We start from the raw sequence: 20,471 nt of genomic DNA on the forward strand, positions 1-20,471 counted from the left end.
CTAATTCATGTCCCAAGGGCGTCCAGCTCCAGACTCGTCAACCAATTTTTCTGCTAGACTCTGCTTTTCATCGTCTACCAAACCATTTTCGGCTTCCGTAATAGGGGTCGAGTGCTCGAAGTCGATAAACTTAGGCCCATTAGTAGTGATAATAATGTTATATCTGCAAAGATCGCCATGGACGACGAGGTTATGTAGCTTCTCAAGAGCTTTACTACACTCCTCAAAGTCTGCGACATTTGCAACGCGACCTTCCACCGACTCGACTAGGAACCCAACGACGCGATCTGGACTCTCTTCGAAAACGTATCCGATAAGTTTTGGTGCCACGTCAGATTCTGCTAGGCGGTGGTAGGCTTCGACTTCTCGGATCAAGAGAGGCAGTTCGAATGGAAACCGGGCAATCTTGAGGAACGCAGTCCGTCCGCCATAGACCACCTCGGAAACTCGGTGGTTGACTGAGCGCCGAACGTCGAAGCTAAATATGTCGTACTTGGGGTATCTCTCGAGGACGTGTTCCTCTGGGAGGGCATGTGGTTGGAATGCGTCAGTTTCGCACCGGATGCGGTCACCATCCATATAGACGCGTAGTGTTGTCCAGTCGCCACTCCATTCTGACAGTTTGCTGAGCTCTTTGATAACTGAGGGACCGTATGTGCGTTTCTCTTCAGGGATGATGTTTAGGTTCGTGATGGTGACGTATACGACCCGATTCACGCCACTTGAGATTCGTCGGACTCTGTATAGACAGTCGTCACGGCCTGGATCAAGAGAGAGAAGAATGTCCTGCTTCAGCACTCTATCCACGTATCTGCGATGTTCGGATGAGTTAGCGAAGCTACTCGTGTTACGTAGCCATGGGGTTTGCTAGACGGAAGAGGCTACCGGTCGGGGAGGCGGGGTAGATTCGGTGACTGCATCGTAGACTCGGTCCCATATACACGAATCATCGGAATCGTCGGCGAGATCTACTTTTCGGAGGGGCTTGATACGGTCGAGGTCGAAGTCGTCAGAGCTCAAGTCGTAGAAGGTCGCTCCGTAGGGTGCCACGACCCGCCCTCGTAGGCAGCAGGCGGGCGGCAGCAAGGTTCTATATCCTGGATAGAAACGCAAGAACAAGCTTCCCGAGATCTATATAAAAGTTAGATGAGCATATGCAACGAATTCAGCGAGCCATACCTTCGTGGTCAAGCTGGTCAAACGCGTTAATCGAGAAGGCAATGCTCTTGCGATTGTAAATCGACCGATACGAACCGCGAAAGGCGTTAAGGCTGTTCCTAATGGGGTGTTCCACAATGATCTTTGATCGTAGCTGGTCTGCTATTGCTGCGTGGCATTCACGTCAATTGGAAGCAGAAGATGTTTCGTGACTGCTGCAGCAGTTCAGCCGAGCCACCCAGCCATTGCAAACATTAGTCAGCAAAATGATTGGCCAGGCACGTGGAGACGAGTACCCAACCATTCTCCAGCAGAAAAGTTGCCAAGCCGTGCAATCCCTAGAGGAGGCGGCCACAACCGCGTCGACACGAGCGATGCTGCGCAGATGATTGCATCGAGAGGAACATGTATGCCAGGAGGTGGGAAGGGAACCAACAGCAGGTCAAGATTTGAAAGACAGGGCTCCAGAGAGCATCAAAGGCGAAACGCATGAGGTGATCATGATTCGTGAACTGCGGGATGTGGGATTGACGGATCCAACACGAACAGGCTCGAAGAAGGGCCAGAAGAATGGACAAAGGCGGCGGCAGCACGTGGGTCGTCGCAGCCATGAGATGGGATGACATGGCGCCAGATTCTGGTGGGCTCACGAGTCGAATCCAGGCCACATGAAAGACGCGTCCGCAGACAACGTACTGCATTACTCCGCTAGGCCCTTTCAGAGGACTTGTCTGACTGGGTTTGTTACAACACCCGAGACCCTATCGACAGAACTTCCCCGTGTAGTTGAGTTCACGGTGGGAAGTGGTAAGTGATTGGCCTCCTCCGCGTATAGGAGAGGTCGAGACACACAATGACTCTGAAGTATACCTATGGTTAGATGTGGACTCATCTTTGTAGGGCGCCCAACCGGCAGGCGAAGGCCGGGGCGCGTGCCCGCTGCCACTATAATTACTAGGAACAGCGTCTGCATTGTTTCCTGCTTCCAATTGTGTCAGCATTATGGTCCACTTATATTAGATGAGAAATCCAAGCCTATAACTATCCTAGCAACACTGCTAGATTCAAATGTTATATTAGACTAGGCGTCGTCAAGATTGTCGCTGTTAGACTTGTCATCGCTAAAGATCTCGATAGGGTCGTTCAACGGCGTTTTGGTACCACTAATTGATTAGACCGAGGATCGCCTGTATCCTCTGGCGCCGGCGGAGGTGGTAGGTATATAGGAATTGAAGAGACCGTTGAAGTAGGGGGAATCTAAGCTAGAATACCGCCGTTCGAGGAGTATATGCAGATGGGCAAAATGAGTTTTAATTAGGGCCTATGCTGGGGGGAATGTTAACTAATCGGTGAGATTGAGAGGGAACGAGCGAAGGAAAGGGAGGAGAATGTCGAGAGCACAAAAGAGGGACGTCGGAGGCCAGCGACTCAATTCATGCTGCAGGTGCTACTGGGTTTCTGAGAGTATAATTACTGGTCGTACGCAACGCTATGCCCGATCGGGAGGGGCGCCATTCCCAACGGGTGCGACAGCGAGTTCTCGATTAATTACTCCGTATTACGGGTTATAATAATTATGCGGCTTCCGACCCTCCCTAGTCCGAATTAACCTCCGCCGCATCGTTCCCAGAGCCAATGATGAATATTGACTCCGCAAACAACGACGACACCAACGCTCCTGAGAAGCCATATCAGGGCCGGTCCGGGCAGCCTCCTCCGTCTTCAACCCTAAATCTCTACCGGCGCCTCCCCTTCGGGCGCAAGCACTTCTTTGGGCACGAGAACCCTGACCGGGCCGCCGAGTTCTTTGTCGTCAACCCCGTACCACACAAACACCACAACTCATGGCGCCCCATCTTCTACCGCGGAGATAACCCCAAGTACTCGGGCCTCAGCACTCCCGTCGGCCGTGCCCTGCGCACCAAGATGTGGAACAGGTTTTACATCCAGATCGGCGACGGCGTGGCCGAGGTGCTCCAGAACAAGGAACGCGTCAAGAAGCGCAAAAAGTACGAGCGCAAGCAGAAACTGCGCAAGTTCTTCTGCCAGGGCGAGAAGCCGCCGCCGGAGCCCCTCGAGGACCCGCAGGAGGTCCGAGGGCTCGTCGCCGTCTTTGAGATGAAGCGGTGCGGCTTCCTCGGGCGCGCCCTCGAGTGGGAGCTCGGCGGGCAGCGATACCAGTGGAAGGGCACTCGGCGCTTCCAGACGGGGGCCTTTCGGGGGCTCAAGGGTGTGTCGCACGACTTTAAGGTGAAGCACTTCCCCCTGAACGAAAGAATTCCATCAAGTAATCATGGCAATAATTATTAGGTGAAGAGAAGAAGGAGCAAAAAAAGAAAAGAAAAACAAAACACCAAAGCCATGATAATTCCAAACTGACGTTCATTGGGTCCCCAGCTAGTCGACGCAAACAACAACATCGTCGCCACCTTTGAGAAAGACCGGTGGGCATCCTGCAAACGGTCCGAGAAGCTCGGCCGCCCGCCCAACAAGAAGCGGCTGTTCCTCGGCACGCTGCAGCGCTATCCGGCCGCCGACGCGCCCCCGCCCGCCGCCGTCCTTGAGGCCGTCCGGTCGGCCGGCCCGGACGCCGCCTACGGGCTGCCCGAGAAGCTGACCAAGTACCTCAACCTGCAGGGATCGCACTCGGGCGACCTCACCGAAGAGGCCATCGCCTTCACCTGCTGGATCGCCGTCGAGGCCGAGCACAGGCTTCGCTACAAGATCTTCGACCTCATTGAGGAGGTCCTTGAAAACATAGGCTCATAATTAGGCTTTTTCTTTCTTTCTTTCTTTCTTTCTTGTTAATTTTGACACGTTGGTCGGGAAGTGAATCTACTCTTGTCAGAAGCGCCCGAGCTTCTGGGACGCTAGCCACGAGCAATGCAAGCCACTTTGCAGGCTCGCCGACGCACGGATCATCTTTCCTTTGTCTAATTTATATCGCTCTTTCTCTCCTTTGTAGATAGTTCAACAAGGGCACTCTTTCTGTTCCTTCCTTGCCACTACTCTCAACGCCTCCCACACGCTTATTCGAGCTCGCAACTGCGTTCGGCAACTCTCGGTGGCTTTGCGCCATGGCCTGGTGCTTTTCTTTCCTTCCTTCCCTCGATAGACACCCTTACTCCTTCCTTCAACTCGACACACCACACTCCCTTCGTTAGAGGTTGATATAGATCATGTTCAGGGCAGGTCAGGTACCTGCTAGTAAATTAGATGCTGTTTTGATTTCTCGGTTAATTAGTAAGTGGCACCACCAGCACCACTTGTAATTAAGCATTTCGCAGCATCGATCGTCCGACCTCGATTCTTATGTCCCGGAGGGGCCGCGCTCCCCCACAACAAGGGCACCCTAGAGCAACAACAACCCAGCAACAACCCCCACGATTCCCATAACCAACCCCTGACCGCCCGTCCCGCTTACAACTCTCCCGGCGGCATTGTCATCCGGGTTTGCTGTCGAAGTAGGGTCGGACGTGGAGGTGGCGGAGGTGGACGTCCTTGAAGCAGTGTGGGACGAAAAGGCGGTACTACTGGCGGTCCTAGTGGTAGACCCGGCACCATCCGAAGGGGAGCTCTCTTCCTCCTCCTCGCATTTAACAAAACCGTTGCGGTTGGGCGCACCCGTGTGGGTCATGGCGCCGGCGTAGACGCAGCTGCCCCGGTAGTTAGGGTTGATGACGACGCGGTCCGGGCCGGGGGCTCCTGCGACGAGGTTAGCCTCTACTTCGTCCTCGTGTTCTCCTTGCCGCCTCCGTTCATCTTTTCTCCACCCCTAATAGTTAATCGTAACAAGGTAGACGCACCGCCCGAATAGACGGCTCCGCTAGCCAGGAGGGGAAACTCCTGGAAGGGTCCCGAGATGGAAAAGGTGAGGCCCTCGCGGTTGTTAAACCTGTGCGGGTAGTTGTTGGTTCCTAGTTGCTCGCCGGCGGCATAGAGACGGCAGCCCTCAGCCACGGCGTCGTCAATCTCCTGCTTGGTGTAGCTGGTGCTGCCGCACGTTACACTCGACAGCGAATCAGTGCCCTGCCGCGGCTCGAGCGACCCAGTGGCTGCCGTGGCCACGGCATAGATAGCCAGGGTCAGCGTCGGAATGGTGTTGCGCATGGTTGCGGCCGGGTACGAGGGTTGGAGACCGTGGCTGTAATGTTACCGTGCCGGGGTGCCACGGCGTCGGGGGGTGGTGTCGTGGTGAGTAGTTGCGTTTGTGCGCAGGTCGGGTGATGGCATGACCGGAATTAAAACTCGGGAATCGACAATTAAAATTGATGGAGCCGAATGGGAAAAGCGCGCCACAATCTAAGTCAGGGGTCGGTTGCCTGCCAAGTCTCTGGGATCCACCAAGATCGACAGGCTCCACGATTCGATTCATGCCTCTTCCAGCTGTTCCCTTACTTGTCGTGTAGTGTTGTGTAAGCTCTACAGTAAACTTTGCTGTTTACCTTCTGTCTGTTAGCATGCGTTAGGCAAAGGGATGATGGATCGCATGCTTCGCGGCTCCCCGAGTTTTCAAGTCATTTTGGAGCAGTGGAATGTAATTCTGGACTTCGGAGAGATGCACAGTCCCGAGTGGTTTGCGGATATCGGGGAGCTACACTAGTGTACGAACCCCCTGCCGGATTTGGTTTCAATCAAGACGGAAGGTGACAGCTACTTGGGTAGCAACCCCACTGACGTCAACTGTCACCGAGACTGGCCGAGATCGAATGCGACCTACCCCATAGGTCAGCCCCTGCTGCCTAGCACGAATGGAAGCCCACTGAACACATTACCACATGATTGCCTCGAAACGGTTCTCCAGCGCAACACAACTCAAATTACGCTCGCCGCTAGCCCCGTTTACACTACCATCCAGACTCATCCTCCGCGGCTCCGTGAATCGGCCCGCGAACGACGTTCAATTTCTCAAATCACTCGGCTCCAAGAAGATGAGCACCCCGGCTCAACTGCTCGAGCCCCTCACTAACCCCTCCGCGACCGCGGATACGGTCAGTGCGGCCGTGCAGGGGCTCAACAACCAGGCTCGCGCGTCCGCTTCGACGATTGGAGACTACCTCTGGGACGCCTTCAATGCCGTCTTCAAGGCTGCCGGCCGCACCCCGCCAGAGCATCAGGGGCATCTGATTGATTTTCTGGCTCAGTTGCGGGGAACGACTGTCACGGACGCGGAGGGCAAGGCGCTGAAGCACGAGGACGGCGAGGTATGGAGGGACTTGCCGACGTTTGGCTGGGTTGCGAGGGATTTGTGGAATTTTGGTATGGGAAACCTCGCCTCGGGTTCACTTTAGTTCATACCACTGATCCAAAACATTCAAAATAGAGCCAACAGAGCCCTCGGCGACAGCTCAGGACATCTCCAAGTGGGAGAACTGGACCACTTTCCTCGCACAGCTGACTGCTCGGTCCGCGGGCGGAGGCTCCGATCCCTTTGACTTCTCCGTGTTCGCGCTCTGGGCCCTACGAGATGCGCTCGAGGAGGAGGGGGGGTCGGCCTCGAAGCCGGCAGTGCGCCTGGCCTCGTTGTGGGTGCGATTTGTCGGTGAGCGGCTCCGCAAGCTGTCTGCCGAGACACGCGACCTGGACGGGAATATGGGCTCCTCAGCGGGCAAATATGGACAGCGCGGGTGGAAGGGATTCAACGAGGACAGATGGAAGGCATGGGCAGATGAGCTCAAGACAGCGCAAGCGACACTTGGGCCGGATGAGACGATTGAGGGGGCGGTGAAACTGATGGAAGAGTTGTAGGAGCAAGGATTCACGTGTCTCGGTTCACATGTCTCGTATCATCTCGAGAAGTCAGTTGTGGGGGAAGTTAGTTCAATGAAGACGATGGGATGCTGCTACTCAGGCTGCTGTTTTCTGGGCAGACGCTAACCCCGCCTGCTAGCCTAGCCTACCAAAGTGTGCACCCGGTCGTCGGTATGCAGGGCAAAAACACCTTTGCATACGTGCGTTCTTCGTACACTATGCGTCTGCGCCGTCGGGGACGCCGCAGGCCAAGTTCGCATCAATATTTCTCCGCATTGCGTGGTAACGTTAAAGTCAAATATTTTCGTCCGCCCAATCAACTTGTTTCAAAGCGCGAGGCTTGCAGGTGACAATTGTGGCTGCCTTGTCAATTAGTGTGGTCTCGACTTCGTAACGGTTCAGGGTCTGGAGATTAAGCACAGACGAAACAAGGGAGCTTATTAAGGGAGCCAGGACGAAACGCTCACCCTCTCTCTTGGGTCAGGCAAAAAATGCAGACTGACAGCCCCGCGTATCCTTAGCCTCGCTTGACATCGGGCAGGGGGGAGGGGTGCTTCCACTGGTAGTGTGTGCTCCTGAAAGCGGGACCCGCCCGACCCAACTCGGCGCCGTGCCCTGCAAATAAACTGCAAAAACGCATGCGGAAGCCGCCGCATCCTAGTGCTTGCCTTGGCTTTCTGATTGGATGCTTGGCACCCTACCCACGGCTGGGGAAGGAAGGGGCAACTCGGCTCTGTGGCCGCGCGGGGCGGGAGAGGGTGGAGGGCCGTGCTAATCTCGTAAATTGCAGCAATTGTCCACGGTTTCCGTTGCTTCCTAGACTCTCTTAACCAAGCTGCATTTTTCTTTCAAACCTGCCCTCATCGCCTGCTGCCGCCCTTGCTTTGCCCGACAATCGCCAGATAATTGCTAGGGCTCTCCTCGAAGTGCATCGGATCGCTGCGCTCCCCTACCCGCCTCCGTGTTGACCTGACGAGCCAGGACCTTGCACGCGCAGCTGCTGCGTAGCCCCAAAAGGAAGAGCTGTCACCTTGGGAGGGGGCGCCCCGACAATGGTGCTGTCCCCGCTACCGATCGGCGATTGCGTTCCAACTCCCGCTCTTGCTCCACGCACGCGCACACGCGCCCGTAGCCCCCGCGTCGTGAGCGGATCCGCAAACTGCGCCATCGAACGGTAGCCGTGCGCGCTGTCCGTCGACGCCAAGCTCGCGACCCCGTCTCCATCATGAACCAGACTTCGCCCACGGAGGGCGAAGCCAGGGCCCTGCTCGCTACTGCCGAGAGCGTCACCGGATTGGTGCTCGACGACCACGACCCCCGAATTTTCATTAAGGAAGAGTCGACGAGCCCATTTCCGGACGATGGCAGGTCGCCGGGCGCTGGCGCACTCAAAACAGAATCCGCCAGCCCCCCACAAAAACTGCCCACCGCGCCGGCTCGGAAGGCCAGCTTAGCGTACCAGAGACCTGGCCGACATGGAGTGAAGGGGGCGTCTTCCCGGGCCAGTCTGGCCAAGGAACCGCCCACACCCGGGCAGCCCATCGTGCCGCGCAAAAACCAGGACTGGGAGCCCTGGAAGGGCATTCTATATGAACTCTACATCACACAAAACCGTATCCTTCGCGACATCATTACCATTATGGAGACAAAGCATAACCTCAGGGCTACCTCCAAGATGTACAAAAACCAGCTGGTAACCTCTAATTCCCATCCCGATGCCCGTCTTGCCCCTCCCCCCGCCCCTTATCGGCACAGACTTGACTGACGCTGGCCGACCAGGCTCGATGGGGTTTTTTCAAATATGCCATCAAGGGCCGTTCGCGGGCCAAGGCAGAAGCACCAAACGACCGGGGCTCAGACGACTCCTTCGACAATGCTCTCATATCACCAAGAGATCAGTTGTTGCTACACGCAGACAGCGGGTCCCGAAGCATACAGGCTGGGCTCACGGCCGTCCGCCGTTTCATTCACGGACACATCGACCTGGACCCTTCCAACCTCCAGGTGGAAGAAGTCGCGGGGTTCGTTGACCCCTGCTACCGGTATTTCAAAGTTGCCATGGATCTCTTCGATCTCCAAGAGAACGTCGAGGGCGGACGCGTCCTACGGCTCGCCTTTCTCCAAATCGAACGCAAGATATCCAAGCCCACCCTGAAATCCTTCTCCGACCTCTGCTTCCTCGTTCCGCACCTCCTCCTCGAATCGAACCGGCGAGACATTCTCTCGGCCTATCTACATTACGTCTCTCGCCTAGCTGTCGTGAAATTCGGCAAGCATCCGGTCTCAGAGCTTGCGGCCTCCTTTACCTCGCTTCTCAACGAGCGCCCCGAGGACATGATGCGCTTCATTGTGCTTCTCTTCCAATTAAACGCCGACACGATCGCGTCCCTGCCAGGAATACTCGATCGCAACGCAGAGTGGGCGCGGAACCAGTATGTCGCATGCAAACGAACCGCGTCTGAAGTTCGGTGGCTATCGTCGCCACTGTCGGTCGACGACGGCAGTACTAGCGTGATCGGCAGCGGTAGCAGCAGCAGCAGCAGCAGCAGCAGCAGCAGCAGCAGCGGGCGCATTGACGAGGATGGCGAGGGGTACAGCCACCGGATGATCCGCCTCGAGGCGCAGAGCGTATACTGGGCACAAAAATTGATCATGCATGATCCCGTTAGCGACGAGATTGCGAGTCAATGGCTGCAGCGGCGGTTTTCCGAGGACTACGCCTCCAAATGTGAGGCATATCTAGCGCAGCTCAAGGAGATGGTGGCGACGGGCGGGTTTCCTGTCGTATTTGCTCGCATGATGGAGTCGCTGTGTGTCGGGTGGCTATATGACTATTACGACGCGGTGGGCGACTGGGAGAAGGCGTTTGAATGGGGCCGGCACGGGCTCCAACTAGCCTCGGACGAGCAGTATGCGATCTGGTCGATACACCTGGAGGATCTGATGAGGCGGCATGGCCGGCCGGAAGAGGCGGAGGAGCTGAGGAAGAAGAGGAGGGAACATTCCTGGTTGGAGAGAGTCAGGTTGGAGGTGGACCGGCTGATTTTATCCTAGGCTCTCTCCTAGGCTCCGGGAGGTGTATTCTCTGATTTTCTCTGTACTTGCTCTAGCGCTCGGGACATACCATTGGAGGGTCTCATGGGTCGGCGGCATCAACGGTTTGTTATTTGTTATTTTCTTGGGAGCATTGTAATCATACCTAGGGCACCATTGCAACTCGGAACCAGGATCGGGCTATTGGCCAAGCGAAAGGAATTGTGTATATTAGGAGCTTCATACCGTGTCCCTGTCGGATCACGGCTGAAAACCAAGTACATTTACTGCCAGCGAATCGAGGCTAGTATTATTAGAGTGCGGCGGCGCACAGTTAATAGCACGCCTGTAATACCGCCTCCCGAGTTACCCCTTAAGATTCTACCAGCTAATTAAGGTAGGTGCAGTATTAATTACTTCCTCGGCCGCGAAGTTAATCTACTCCTGGGGTCCGAGTCTCCGCCGAGTAGCAGGTCTCGCAAGGGAGTGGCTGTTCCGTTGGCTTCTCTTTGATTATTATCTCTCTCGGCTCACTGTTACTGGGATCCGGCTAACAATTCCTTTGTCTGGTCAAATGCTCTTCACTAATTATGGACAGAAGAATCCTATAGTTCCTCGCATTGTCTACGCTGTGCCTCGTCGACGCCTTTGTCTTGGTTATGATACTCAAACCTCCACCCGCCGTGGCCATTCGGTAAATTGATCACCTTATTTAAAACATCTGGACTCTCCAGACCGAAGCCAAGGTCTTGCCAAATCTCGCCGCTAACTTTCTTCACCAACTACCTACCTAATCACATGGTCCTCCAGAAGCACTTTGGTTGAACCACCATGAGATTCGAAGCGAGCGACTACAACAAGTTGACCACGCTGGGCGTTAATGTTGTCCAGTGGGAGACCAACAAGCAGTGGCGCAAACAGCTGATCGACTTTGTCCCCAAAGATATTGTCTACGAATACGGGGTATTCGAACCCGTAGATTATAGCTGGCCCCTGTTTCAAGACTTTCTCGCCAAACGCTTCCCGGGATACAGCCCCGAGACACACGTCGTCGTGTTCGCCCAGCACGGCTTGGAGGAGCCGGATAAGAAGGCTCGGGCGGTGCTGGACCAGGAGACCCTGGCTGACATTCTCTGTGAGGTTGTCGAGGGCGCCATCGCGGAGCAGGTGCCTCCCGGATCCGATCTCTATTTTCTGATAGCAGCTCGAGAGAACCCTAAAGTGCCTGTCCCGTCGACGAGGCCCAACCCGATAACCTCGGTGCCTGCTGCTGAAGAATCCAGCCAAGGCATTATTGCTAACGACGCAGATTACTTCGACTTCCCTGAACTAGCCGACTTTTCGTCGCCTCCGGAAAGCCGTCTATGGCGGGCCGAGATTGAGATCGAGGAGTGCGATGATGACGAATACTCTGGCGACGAGACCACGATATTCGAGGCCTCGGTCGCCAGGCGGGTGCGGTTCGCCGACGATGAGGCTGGCCATCATGACCGCGAGTGGTCGGTCTACACTCCTCCTTCCGACCTGAACGATGACAACGTCCCAGATAACCGTGCCGTCGAAACACCAGCCCGCGCGCCCGCCTCCTCCAAAGCTAGCGGGCTCTCCCCGAGCAACGGAACGTCTCCGGGCCCCCGCAAGACACCTGCCCTCACTTCTTCTGCCAGGGGAGGGGGAGCGCCGTCCACTCGCGGAAGAGCCGCTGCGGGCGCCACCGAACGCCCAGCCGCGCGGAACGTCCGGTCCACCAGTAGCCGACCATCAACCCGTACCCAGGCCGCCCGTGCCAGCGTTGCTGGTCGTTGCGAAATCTCTAGAGCCCCCCTTGCCAGCAGCAGCAGCACCACCACCACCACCACCACCGCCGCCAAGCCGAGACCGGCGTCGAGCAAGCTAATACCCCCGGCCGGAAACAGCAGCGCTCAGGGGGGAAGAAGCACCCGGCGGGGGAACGGGACGGCCGTAGTCGCTTCGCCACGCGCGGCGGCGGCCCTGACCGCCAGCAACTCCGCCGCGCCTCCCCGGGACGACCCCGTCGAGCAGGTCGAGGCGAGCCTGGCGGAGGCCGACTACCGTACGGCCAGCACGGCGGACGACGACTACGGGGCCGTCGACGGGTGCGCGACGGTGGACGCGTACGTGGGCAGCTACAACTCGGGCGACGGCGAGCAGGCATGGGCGCGGTGCCTCGACTTCTTCAACATGGACGCGGGCGAGTGGAGGAGGCGAGAGGCGCTTGCGGCAGCGGCCGGGGGAAGAAGAGGGGGCGAGCGCAAACGGGTGCCGATGAAGAAGCTGCCCGGCATGACGGTCGGGCTGTTCGACTACCAGCTGATGGGGGTGTACAACCTGGTGCGGCTCCTGCTGACCGACGTGCCCGGCGGTCTGTTGTGCGACGAGCAGGGGCTGGGCAAGACGCAGGAGATGTACGGAGTCGTGGCGCTCGCGCACACCCTGAGGCGGTCCAGGGCGGAGGTGCGGGCGGCGTGGCAGAAGAGGGCGGCGGACGACAAGAACAACAGCACGAAGAAGAATGCTGCGAATGGTGCCGGGAGTCATGCGAGCAAGGGGGCTGGCGGCACCGGCACCGTCCAGCAGCACCACCCCCCCGGGGTTGTCGGCGCGCGGTCCTGCCCGTTTGACGAGCGGTACGGAATCCGGTGTTACTGCTACTCTGAGCTGACGCGCGCTCTAGCGGACAGGCTGCCAGAGGGACCTAACATCATCGTGGCGCCGTCGAGGGGCTGTGCCTCGATGGTCAGGGACGCCAAGACCAAGCTGGACACCAAGGTGTTCAAGATCCGGGGCTGCCACGAGGGCGGCGATAAGGAGGACGCTCTGTCGTCGGCAGACGTCGGCTCTCTCCGTGCCACCATCACCGCAAGCGCGGGGCGCGACGGGTCGGCCGGCTGCTACAAGTACAAGGCCGAGCCGGGGCAGAGCAGCTACATCATCTTCGTCTCGCCCGAGTTCATCCCCCGCCTCAACAGCCAGTTTGCCGTCCAAGTCAAGGTGGCCAACTCGGTCCACAAGACCAAAAAGAACGCCCTGCTCCCCGGCGTGGTGCTCATGGACGAGTTCCACGAGTACGCCATCGGCACGGAGGACGGCGAAGAGGGCCGCACTGTCGCGTGGCTCCGGCATCTCACCAGGCGCTGCCTCGACTCGGACCAGCCGACCCCGCTGGCCTACTTTGTCTCGGGCACGCCCCTGGGCCACACGCCAGCCGATCTCCGCCCTGCATTGTCGCTCCTGGAGAGGAAGCCTTGGCGGGACGGGGGCCATCCGCTGAACGGCGCCACCGCGGCTGCTTTTGATGATCTCGTCAGCACCTTCGACGGTCTCATGGCCCGCCAAGCCGGCGGCGAGGTCGTTGCCAGACCCGACATCGCCGACTACCGCCGCCGGCTGGACCGCATCCTCAAGTACACCATGGTCCGCCGGCTGGGCACCGACCGGTTTCAGGGCCGCAACCTCACGGACCTCGGGCCGCTCAGGGTCAACATCACGGACCACCAGCTCCCCGCTGCCCTGACCGACGGCATGCGGGCTCTGGCTGGGCAGACTCGCGACCTCGCCGTCGCGGCGGCCGCCGAGCAGGGCATCTCTGTCTCCCGGCTGCTGCGAACCAAAAAAGGCGAGGCCCTCCTTCTCAAGCTCCGCCTGGCCTCGACCTTCCCTGCCATCGCAGCAGCAGCAGCAGCAACAGCAGCAATAGCCACGCCCGCCGCCGACTTCGCCTTCACCTCGTCCGAAACCCACCGCCAGCTGGCTGCCGCCAAGGGCGACGTCACCCGGACCATGTACTACACCCATGTGGCCGCCTGGTCACAGGGCAGCCCTAAGCTCGAGACCATCCGGCAGACCATCACAACCATGCTGGCCGACAAGACCCCGATCCCGGGTAGCCCGTCGACGGCCAAAAAGTACTGCATCTTCACCCCGATCGAGGTCGAGGCGGTATTGATCCAGTGCTACCTGCTCCGGCTAGTCAAATGGGCGCGCGAAGAAAAGCCCAGCACCACCACAACCGCCGCCACCAAGAAATCATCATCCTCCTCCTCCTCCTCCCTCTCCTCGCTGTTGCGTGGCCTGAAGCCCGTCCTGCTGCACGGCGGCATGGCGCAGGCGGAGCGGCAGCGGGTGCTGGACGCGTTCCTGGCCGAGGGCAGCGCGGCGGCGCCCAACGTGCTGGTGGCGCCGCTGGCGCTGGCCGGGACGGGGCTCAACCTGCAGCGGGCGCGCTACAGCACCGTCACCGGCCCCGCGTGGACCAAGCGCGAGACCCAGCAGGCCTACTACCGCGTCCACCGGGTCGGCCAGCGCATGGGAACCCGCCTGGCCCTGCTCACGGCCCGCTGGAACCCGGCCGAGCGCATCGTCCTGGCCGGGTACGAGGGAAGACCGGTAGGGGGTGAGACAGCGGAGGTGGTGGTGGTGGAGGAGGAGGAGGAGGAGGAGGTCTGGGAGGTCGGAAATCGGTTCTGTTGCCGGGGTGAGGGCGACGACGGTGACCATGGTGATCGCGGGCTGGTGGAACGGCACCAGATGGCGCGGGCAGCGTAGATGGGGTTGCAAGTGATTATCAAATCCACTGACTGCCCAAGATATCATCAACAAAAAAACCCTTTTAATGATTGATTGCTGTTGCTGGACAAAGGGCAACTAATAATTAAGGTTGAATTGAAACCTCCCAAGAGCCCAAGCAAGATGCGTGTTCCAACCCAAACAAATAATTAAGTATATTATAAACTTGTATCAAATCAGGAGTAAGAAATCATACAAATACAGCGAAGTTACTCACCATCCAGTTTTTTATTCCCCCTTTTCTCTTTTTTGGTTCTGTTGTTGATTGTTGTTATTGTCGTTGTCATCGTTGTTCTGTTTGATGACGCTGCAATCCTCCTATTCTAGCAGCAGCGGATGATTGATATACCGAGCCTTTGCTCATTGCAAGCCTCGAGTCATAATTACGCTGAGGTTCGGAACCTAATTAGGGTGCTGATGATGGTGTTAGAGGACAAGGCAGTGAAGCTCCTCCCTCCGACGTAGGTAAAATGCACTGTGGCACTTCGTGACACATTTTCGTAACCCAGACAAAGAAAGAACCATGCAGGCATCAATCATCTCGGGTGGGTCAGGTAAGTGCTCTAGGTATGTACATACATACCTGAGGTAAGCAGACCGAGGAGGCGTGTTCAAGGTTGTTTGTTGGCGTCGAACTGGCTGTATCTCTTTCCCGTTACCAAAAAGCCAGCCTCTTCCGGACCAAAACAGTCGAGGAATTTATTACATCGGGATTCGATGCCAAATAATCATCATCAATATGCATGCAATCCGTTCTTGGCACTGTTGCCTCGGCTCCTTCCTGCCTGGGCTCAGTTGCTCGTTCCTCACCTCAGGAAGCGTTCACCGCAACACAGTTCCAGAGCAGCAAGTCAAATGTGAGAACCGGAAACAAGGCAGCGTGCCTGACAAGGCCCGTCATCGTCCCCGGTTTTGACACGCAAGCCCGACGTTTTCCAGGTGTGCACTGCGACACCGTCGGACTTTGGCGGCGTGGTGCGTTGCGGTCTCAGGTCCAATCAAGGTTGCCCTGTCCAATCAGCTCGCCCCATTCCACGCGCCAACGCCAGGGTGGTGGGTACATCCGAGAACCAGGCAATTCCTCAGCATCCCCATGTCATGTCCGGCATATGAACCAATGCTCTCTGTAATACTGGGTTAGCAGCCGGCTGTTGCTTGCAGCAAAAGCAGGAATATATAATTTGCCGTGTGCGTGGTGGTTGCTGCAAGTCTCGCTCACCTGGCCGTGGTACCTCCGTAACTGCTCGGTTGAAGCTTGGTGGAAGGGTCTCGATGCCCTCTTCTGACACGCAATCCCCACTTCGCTCCCGTGCATGCCCTAGCCGAGTCAGCTTGGCGACCCAGCCAACATCCCAACGGCGTCCAATTAATTCCATTCTTTCATCCTTTTTCGCAGCCCGCTCCAGTTCCACCACATGGCCTTTCTCCCGCTCCTCAACCTCCACTACCACAACTACCCACCTCGCCGCGGCTGCCTCCATCAACAGCTGTTGGCGGTGCCCATCCTCCTGCGGCTTCGATTTGCGTCATCAGCGATACCAACCATCATCTTACGCTTGCTGCGTCTTTGCTGCATCTTCCAGATCGTTGATCCCTGAGCAACACTCGTGTTCCAACCTTTTCTTGTTCCCCTTTTCTCTCCTTTTCGCTTTCGCCCATGCCGCGGCCAACCACAGCAACCCTGCCTTTGATGTGATTCCTGACTCAGCTACCCCAGAAATTCCACGTTGTCGGCCCCAAGATGGTGCGACGGCCGCCTGGCCATGTCGCTCCCCAGCGGAAATACCTCCTGGCACTCGCACTGATCCTGCTCCCGTGGCTCCCCCTCGCCGATGCTCAGCAGCAGCACCAGCGCCAGCCCGTGGCAGCCCACCAGCTTCGCTCGCCCTCCGAAGACGACCAACATGCCGCAGTCTCGGGCCTCACAGCGACGACCGCCGTGACGGGGCGAGAGACGGCCGAGATCCCCCGCATCCAGCAGCAGCGCAAGGCTCTCAGGAGCAGGGAGGCCGACGGCAGCGAGGAACTTCGTCAGCGGATCCTCGCCCATCCTCGCGGTGATCACGATGTCTACGATGATGGCAGCAACAAGAACAACGACTACAACCGCAACCACAACAACTTCAATTCTGACGATGCGCGCGCCCCCGCTTTGGCTCCGGATCTGTCCGTTCGAGCACCACCTCCATCACAGTACAGAGGCCCCAACCCCGGGGCCGGACTCTCGCAGCATGTTGCGCGGAGCCTGGAGGATTGGGAAGTGGAAGACTTTGTTCTTCTGGCGACCGTCGATGGAGACCTCTACGCCAGCGACCGTAAGACTGGGCAAGAGCGCTGGCACTTCAAGGCCGACCACCCCATGGTCGAGACCAGGCATTTCAGGACCAACCGTTCGGTCCTCGATGACGACTACGACCCAATCGACCATTACATCTGGGTCGTCGAACCCACTAGGGATGGGGAGCTCTATCTGTGGAGGCCCAACGAGAATGGCGCCGGCCTGGCCAAGATGACCTTGACCATGAAGAAGCTGGTCGAGGAACTGGCGCCCTTCAACGACAAAACCAACCGCGTGCTCTACACCGGGGACAAGAAGACCACCATGGTCACCCTAAACGCCGCGACGGGCACCATCATCAAGCAGTTTGGCTCCACGGGCAGCTACGTGAACAAGGTCGAGTCCGAGAGCTGCTTCAAGCCCAACGCACTGGCGGACGGCGAGGAGGAATGCAGCGAGGACCGCACCATCACGCTCGGCCGCACCGAGTACACTGTCAGCATTCACCGTTCCGACGGTCAGCCGATCGCATCCCTCAAGTATTCCGAGTGGGGTCCCAACATGCAGGACAGCGACCTCGTGCAACAGAATCTCATCACCAAGGACAGCCGCTACGTCACGAGCCAGCATGACGGCAAGATCTACGGCTTCGAGTATGGCCGCTTCAGTGAGGAGCGGCCCGTCTTCACAAAGACCCTCTCATCGCCCGTCGCTCGGGTGTTTGACGTCCTCCACCGCTGGGAGCCCTCGACGGGCAAGGATCCGGAACTCATCGTCCTGCCCCAGCCCCCGCTACCGGCCGGTGACGAGGACAGCCTGCGCCTCCGTAGCGAGAAGGTGTTCATCAATCAGACCGAGGAGGGGGGCTGGTATGCTCTGTCGGGAAGCCGGTATCCCCTGATCCTCTCGGCCCCGCTCGCGCCCATCCATCGCGTCGACTGGTGGAGAATCAGGGAGGCTTGGGACCTGCTTCCCGAATCTCAAAAGTCTAAGGCACTAGTGGGAACGCACCAACTGCCAAACGGTTTGAGCACGGCCGATACGGTCCAGCAGCCGGCGTCGCGCCTGTTGCTAGATGCCCCTCGCGGCGAGCCCGAGGGCCTAATTGACGGCAACATCGCCAAGCCGCCGCCGCCGCCGCCTCTGCCCCCGCCTCAGCCGGAACCGAGTAGGATTTTCGAGACGGCGAAGCGGGTACCTGAGTTTGTCGTTACAAGGGTTTTTGACCTCGTCAGCAACCCCGCTGCGATCGTGATCTTCGTCGTCACGGTGTGGGTGCTCTACAAGGAAAGAATCGTGCATTTCGGTCGGTCATTCAAGGGCAGGGTCGATCTCCTGGCACCCGGGATCGCCGTTAGCCGCACAGAGCCAGGCCCGGAGGCTCCACCAAAGGACAAGACTGTCGTTGCCGAGTCGGCAGAACCGAAGACACAAATTGCAGCTCCAGATGCCGCTTCAGATGCCGCTCCCGTCAATACCGTCGTCCCTGTCGACACTGTTCCCGCCATTCCCGCCGTTGACGCTCCTCCCGAGGCCCCGCCGGACGCGCAGCCCAAACCACAAGTGCCTTCCCGCGAGCCCCCTCCTACCGTTACCTTTGCTGAGCCTCCGGCGAACAATGAGGCAGCCGAAGGGGCGGAAGCCGCCGCCGCCGCTGCTGAGCCGGTCAAGAAGAAAAAGGGCCACAGGGGCCGTCGTGGGGGTGTCAAGCATCGCAAAGGGGGCAACAAGGACAAGCGCGATAACTCTCAGTCTCGCGATGACGATCCGGCGCAGGAGACTGTTGACGAGGTGGTCAACAAGGCCAAGACCCTTGTTCGTGAGCCTAAGCTCGAGCCGGACATTATTACTGTCTCTGGGGCCGCCGATGAGGTGTCGGGCCATATTCTCAAGATGGGAAGCCTCGAGGTCAACGAGGCTGAGCAGCTAGGCACCGGCAGTAACGGCACCATTGTCTTTGCCGGAAAGTGGGACGGCCGCGATGTCGCCGTCAAGCGCATGCTGGTCCAGTTCAACGAGATTGCCAGTCAGGAGACGCGCTTGTTGAGGGAGAGCGACGATCATCCCAATGGTGAGTGGGCTCGTCGCCAAGAGGTGGCCTGTTCTGCCAAAGCTAACGGAAACAGTGATCCGCTACTATGCTCAGCAAGAACGCGCCGCGTTCCTTTACATCGCGCTCGAGCTCTGCCAGGCTTCGCTGGCCGACATAATTCAGAAGCCCCATTGCTATAGGGAGCTGGCGCAGGCGGGCGAGCGCGATCTTCCCGGCGTTCTGTACCAGATCGCCAGCGGCCTGAGTCACCTGCACAGCCTCCGCATCGTCCACCGCGATCTCAAGCCCCAAAATATCCTCGTCAATATGGGCAAGAACGGTCAGCCGCGAATCCTTGTCTCCGACTTCGGACTCTGCAAAAAGCTGGAAGGCGGGCAGTCTTCTTTCGGTGCCACGACTGCCCACGCTGCGGGAACCACTGGCTGGCGGGCGCCGGAGCTGCTGATCGACGACGACGCTCCGGGTTCGACTACCATGACGCTCACCGATCCGGGCTCCAGCCTGCATAGCGCGTCTGGCTCTGGTGTCGTCGAGGGCCCGGGACCGCACAGCCGGCGCGTGACGCGCGCCATCGATATCTTTTCACTCGGTCTCGTCTTCTTCTACGTCCTGACACGTGGCAACCACCCGTTCGACTGCGGCGACCGCTTCATGCGCGAGGTCAACATCCGCAAGGGCAACTACAGCCTGCAGCTTCTCGACTCGCTGGGTGATTTTGCCTTCGAGGCCCGCGACCTCATTGGCAGCATGCTCAACGCCAACCCGAAGCTACGTCCCACGGCCCTCGAAGTCATGGCCCACCCCTTCTTCTGGAACTACAAGAAACGCCTGGCCTTCCTGTGCGATGTATCAGACCACTTCGAGAAGGAGCCCCGCGACCCGCCATCCGCTGCCCTTAGCCACCTCGAGTCTTACGCGCCGGAGGTCGTGCAAGGCGATTTTCTCAAGCACCTACCTAGAGAGTTTGTCGAAAGCCTTGGCAAGCAGCGCAAGTACACGGGCACGCGGCTGCTGGACCTGCTGCGGGCTCTGCGGAACAAGCGCAATCACTACGAGGACATGCCCGACTCCCTCAAGAAGACGGTGGGCCCGCTACCTGACGGCTACCTCGCCTTCTGGGCGTGCCGCTTCCCAAACCTGCTGATCGTCTGCTGGAATGTCGTCTATAACCTGCACTGGGAGAACACGGATCGGTTTAGGGATTATTATGTGCCGGCCCCGCCCTCCTCGAGTATGTAGTCGAGGAGGCGGAAAGAGTGTGTAAGGGCGAGTGCAGATATCGTGGGGAGAGGAGGTTCTCAGTTTCGGATCAAGTATATTTTGTTCGTTCAGTTCGTTATTGTTCTTGCAGTTTTAGTACTGCTTCTCGTGAAGCGGTCAACAGCGAATGACCTGTTTCTTCCCGTCTGCAATCTGACCCAAGCCAGTCTTGTTTGTGCTGAACAGCATCCGTCAATGGTCCGGACGTACCCTGCTGGATATTCCTCTCGATACCTGTTTGCTCCTAATGAGGACCGTGTGTCTTTTTGAGATGACAGTTTGCGGGAAAATGTCGTCGGTAGCTACGTCGCCAGAAAGCTTCACTGGGCGGAAGAAATATACGTGATGCGT

The 20,471-nt window shown here is 58.1% G+C and overlaps 8 protein-coding genes across 8 annotated transcripts; 5 read left to right on the plus strand and 3 right to left on the minus strand.

Moving 5' to 3' along the window:
- Window positions 1-859, minus strand: MYCTH_95811 (uncharacterized protein; the record flags this gene model as incomplete). Its single annotated transcript, XM_003665272.1, has 2 exons — window positions 1-811; window positions 852-859. The coding sequence occupies 2 exons, from the start codon at window positions 857-859 to the stop codon at window positions 1-3; spliced, it is 819 nt and encodes a 272-aa protein (XP_003665320.1).
- An 8-nt stretch (window positions 860-867) lies between these two features.
- On the minus strand, window positions 868-1,784 carry MYCTH_2129170 (uncharacterized protein; the record flags this gene model as incomplete). Its single annotated transcript, XM_003665273.1, has 3 exons — window positions 868-1,058; window positions 1,180-1,326; window positions 1,706-1,784. 3 exons carry the CDS (start codon window positions 1,782-1,784, stop codon window positions 868-870), a joined length of 417 nt encoding a protein of 138 aa, XP_003665321.1.
- A 972-nt stretch (window positions 1,785-2,756) lies between these two features.
- On the plus strand, window positions 2,757-4,404 carry MYCTH_2308910 (uncharacterized protein). Its single transcript, XM_003665274.1, has 2 exons — window positions 2,757-3,408; window positions 3,556-4,404. The coding sequence occupies exons 1-2, from the start codon at window positions 2,797-2,799 to the stop codon at window positions 3,925-3,927; spliced, it is 984 nt and encodes a 327-aa protein (XP_003665322.1). The 5' UTR covers window positions 2,757-2,796; the 3' UTR covers window positions 3,928-4,404.
- A 136-nt stretch (window positions 4,405-4,540) lies between these two features.
- Window positions 4,541-5,259, minus strand: MYCTH_2026172 (uncharacterized protein; the record flags this gene model as incomplete). The annotated part of the gene is made up of 2 exons (XM_003665275.1): window positions 4,541-4,863; window positions 4,965-5,259. Coding segments are annotated over 2 exons (618 nt in total), but the record flags the coding sequence as incomplete, so codon positions are not given.
- A 776-nt stretch (window positions 5,260-6,035) lies between these two features.
- On the plus strand, window positions 6,036-7,205 carry MYCTH_2315969 (uncharacterized protein). The gene is made up of 2 exons (XM_003665276.1): window positions 6,036-6,417; window positions 6,482-7,205. The coding sequence occupies exons 1-2, from the start codon at window positions 6,090-6,092 to the stop codon at window positions 6,904-6,906; spliced, it is 753 nt and encodes a 250-aa protein (XP_003665324.1). The 5' UTR covers window positions 6,036-6,089; the 3' UTR covers window positions 6,907-7,205.
- Window positions 7,206-7,711: 506 nt separating this feature from the next.
- MYCTH_2308916 (uncharacterized protein) lies at window positions 7,712-10,300 on the plus strand. The gene is made up of 2 exons (XM_003665277.1): window positions 7,712-8,602; window positions 8,689-10,300. Exons 1-2 carry the CDS (start codon window positions 8,135-8,137, stop codon window positions 9,961-9,963), a joined length of 1,743 nt encoding a protein of 580 aa, XP_003665325.1. The 5' UTR covers window positions 7,712-8,134; the 3' UTR covers window positions 9,964-10,300.
- A 1,706-nt stretch (window positions 10,301-12,006) lies between these two features.
- MYCTH_2067245 (uncharacterized protein) lies at window positions 12,007-14,508 on the plus strand (the record flags this gene model as incomplete). Its single annotated transcript, XM_003665278.1, has 2 exons — window positions 12,007-13,932; window positions 13,987-14,508. Coding segments are annotated over 2 exons (2,448 nt in total), but the record flags the coding sequence as incomplete, so codon positions are not given.
- A 1,632-nt stretch (window positions 14,509-16,140) lies between these two features.
- Window positions 16,141-20,206, plus strand: MYCTH_2308921 (uncharacterized protein). The gene is made up of 2 exons (XM_003665279.1): window positions 16,141-18,878; window positions 18,934-20,206. Exons 1-2 carry the CDS (start codon window positions 16,271-16,273, stop codon window positions 20,097-20,099), a joined length of 3,774 nt encoding a protein of 1,257 aa, XP_003665327.1. The 5' UTR covers window positions 16,141-16,270; the 3' UTR covers window positions 20,100-20,206.
- Window positions 20,207-20,471: the final 265 nt, after the last annotated feature.

This window comes from Thermothelomyces thermophilus, chromosome 5 (genome assembly GCF_000226095.1).
Source record: "Thermothelomyces thermophilus ATCC 42464 chromosome 5, complete sequence".
Classification (NCBI taxonomy): domain Eukaryota; kingdom Fungi; phylum Ascomycota; class Sordariomycetes; order Sordariales; family Chaetomiaceae; genus Thermothelomyces; species Thermothelomyces thermophilus.

Coding starts and splice junctions, on each gene's coding strand:
- MYCTH_2308910 (XM_003665274.1), top strand. CDS start 2,797: ATGAATATTGACTCCGCAAACAACGACGACACCAACGCTCCTGAGAAG. Junction 3,409..3,555: donor GTGTGTCGCACGACTTTAAG/GTGAAGCACTTC, acceptor TTGGGTCCCCAG/CTAGTCGACGCAAACAACAA.
- MYCTH_2315969 (XM_003665276.1), top strand. CDS start 6,090: ATGAGCACCCCGGCTCAACTGCTCGAGCCCCTCACTAACCCCTCCGCG. Junction 6,418..6,481: donor GAGGGATTTGTGGAATTTTG/GTATGGGAAACC, acceptor CATTCAAAATAG/AGCCAACAGAGCCCTCGGCG.
- MYCTH_2308916 (XM_003665277.1), top strand. CDS start 8,135: ATGAACCAGACTTCGCCCACGGAGGGCGAAGCCAGGGCCCTGCTCGCT. Junction 8,603..8,688: donor AGATGTACAAAAACCAGCTG/GTAACCTCTAAT, acceptor CTGGCCGACCAG/GCTCGATGGGGTTTTTTCAA.
- MYCTH_2308921 (XM_003665279.1), top strand. CDS start 16,271: ATGGTGCGACGGCCGCCTGGCCATGTCGCTCCCCAGCGGAAATACCTC. Junction 18,879..18,933: donor GAGCGACGATCATCCCAATG/GTGAGTGGGCTC, acceptor TAACGGAAACAG/TGATCCGCTACTATGCTCAG.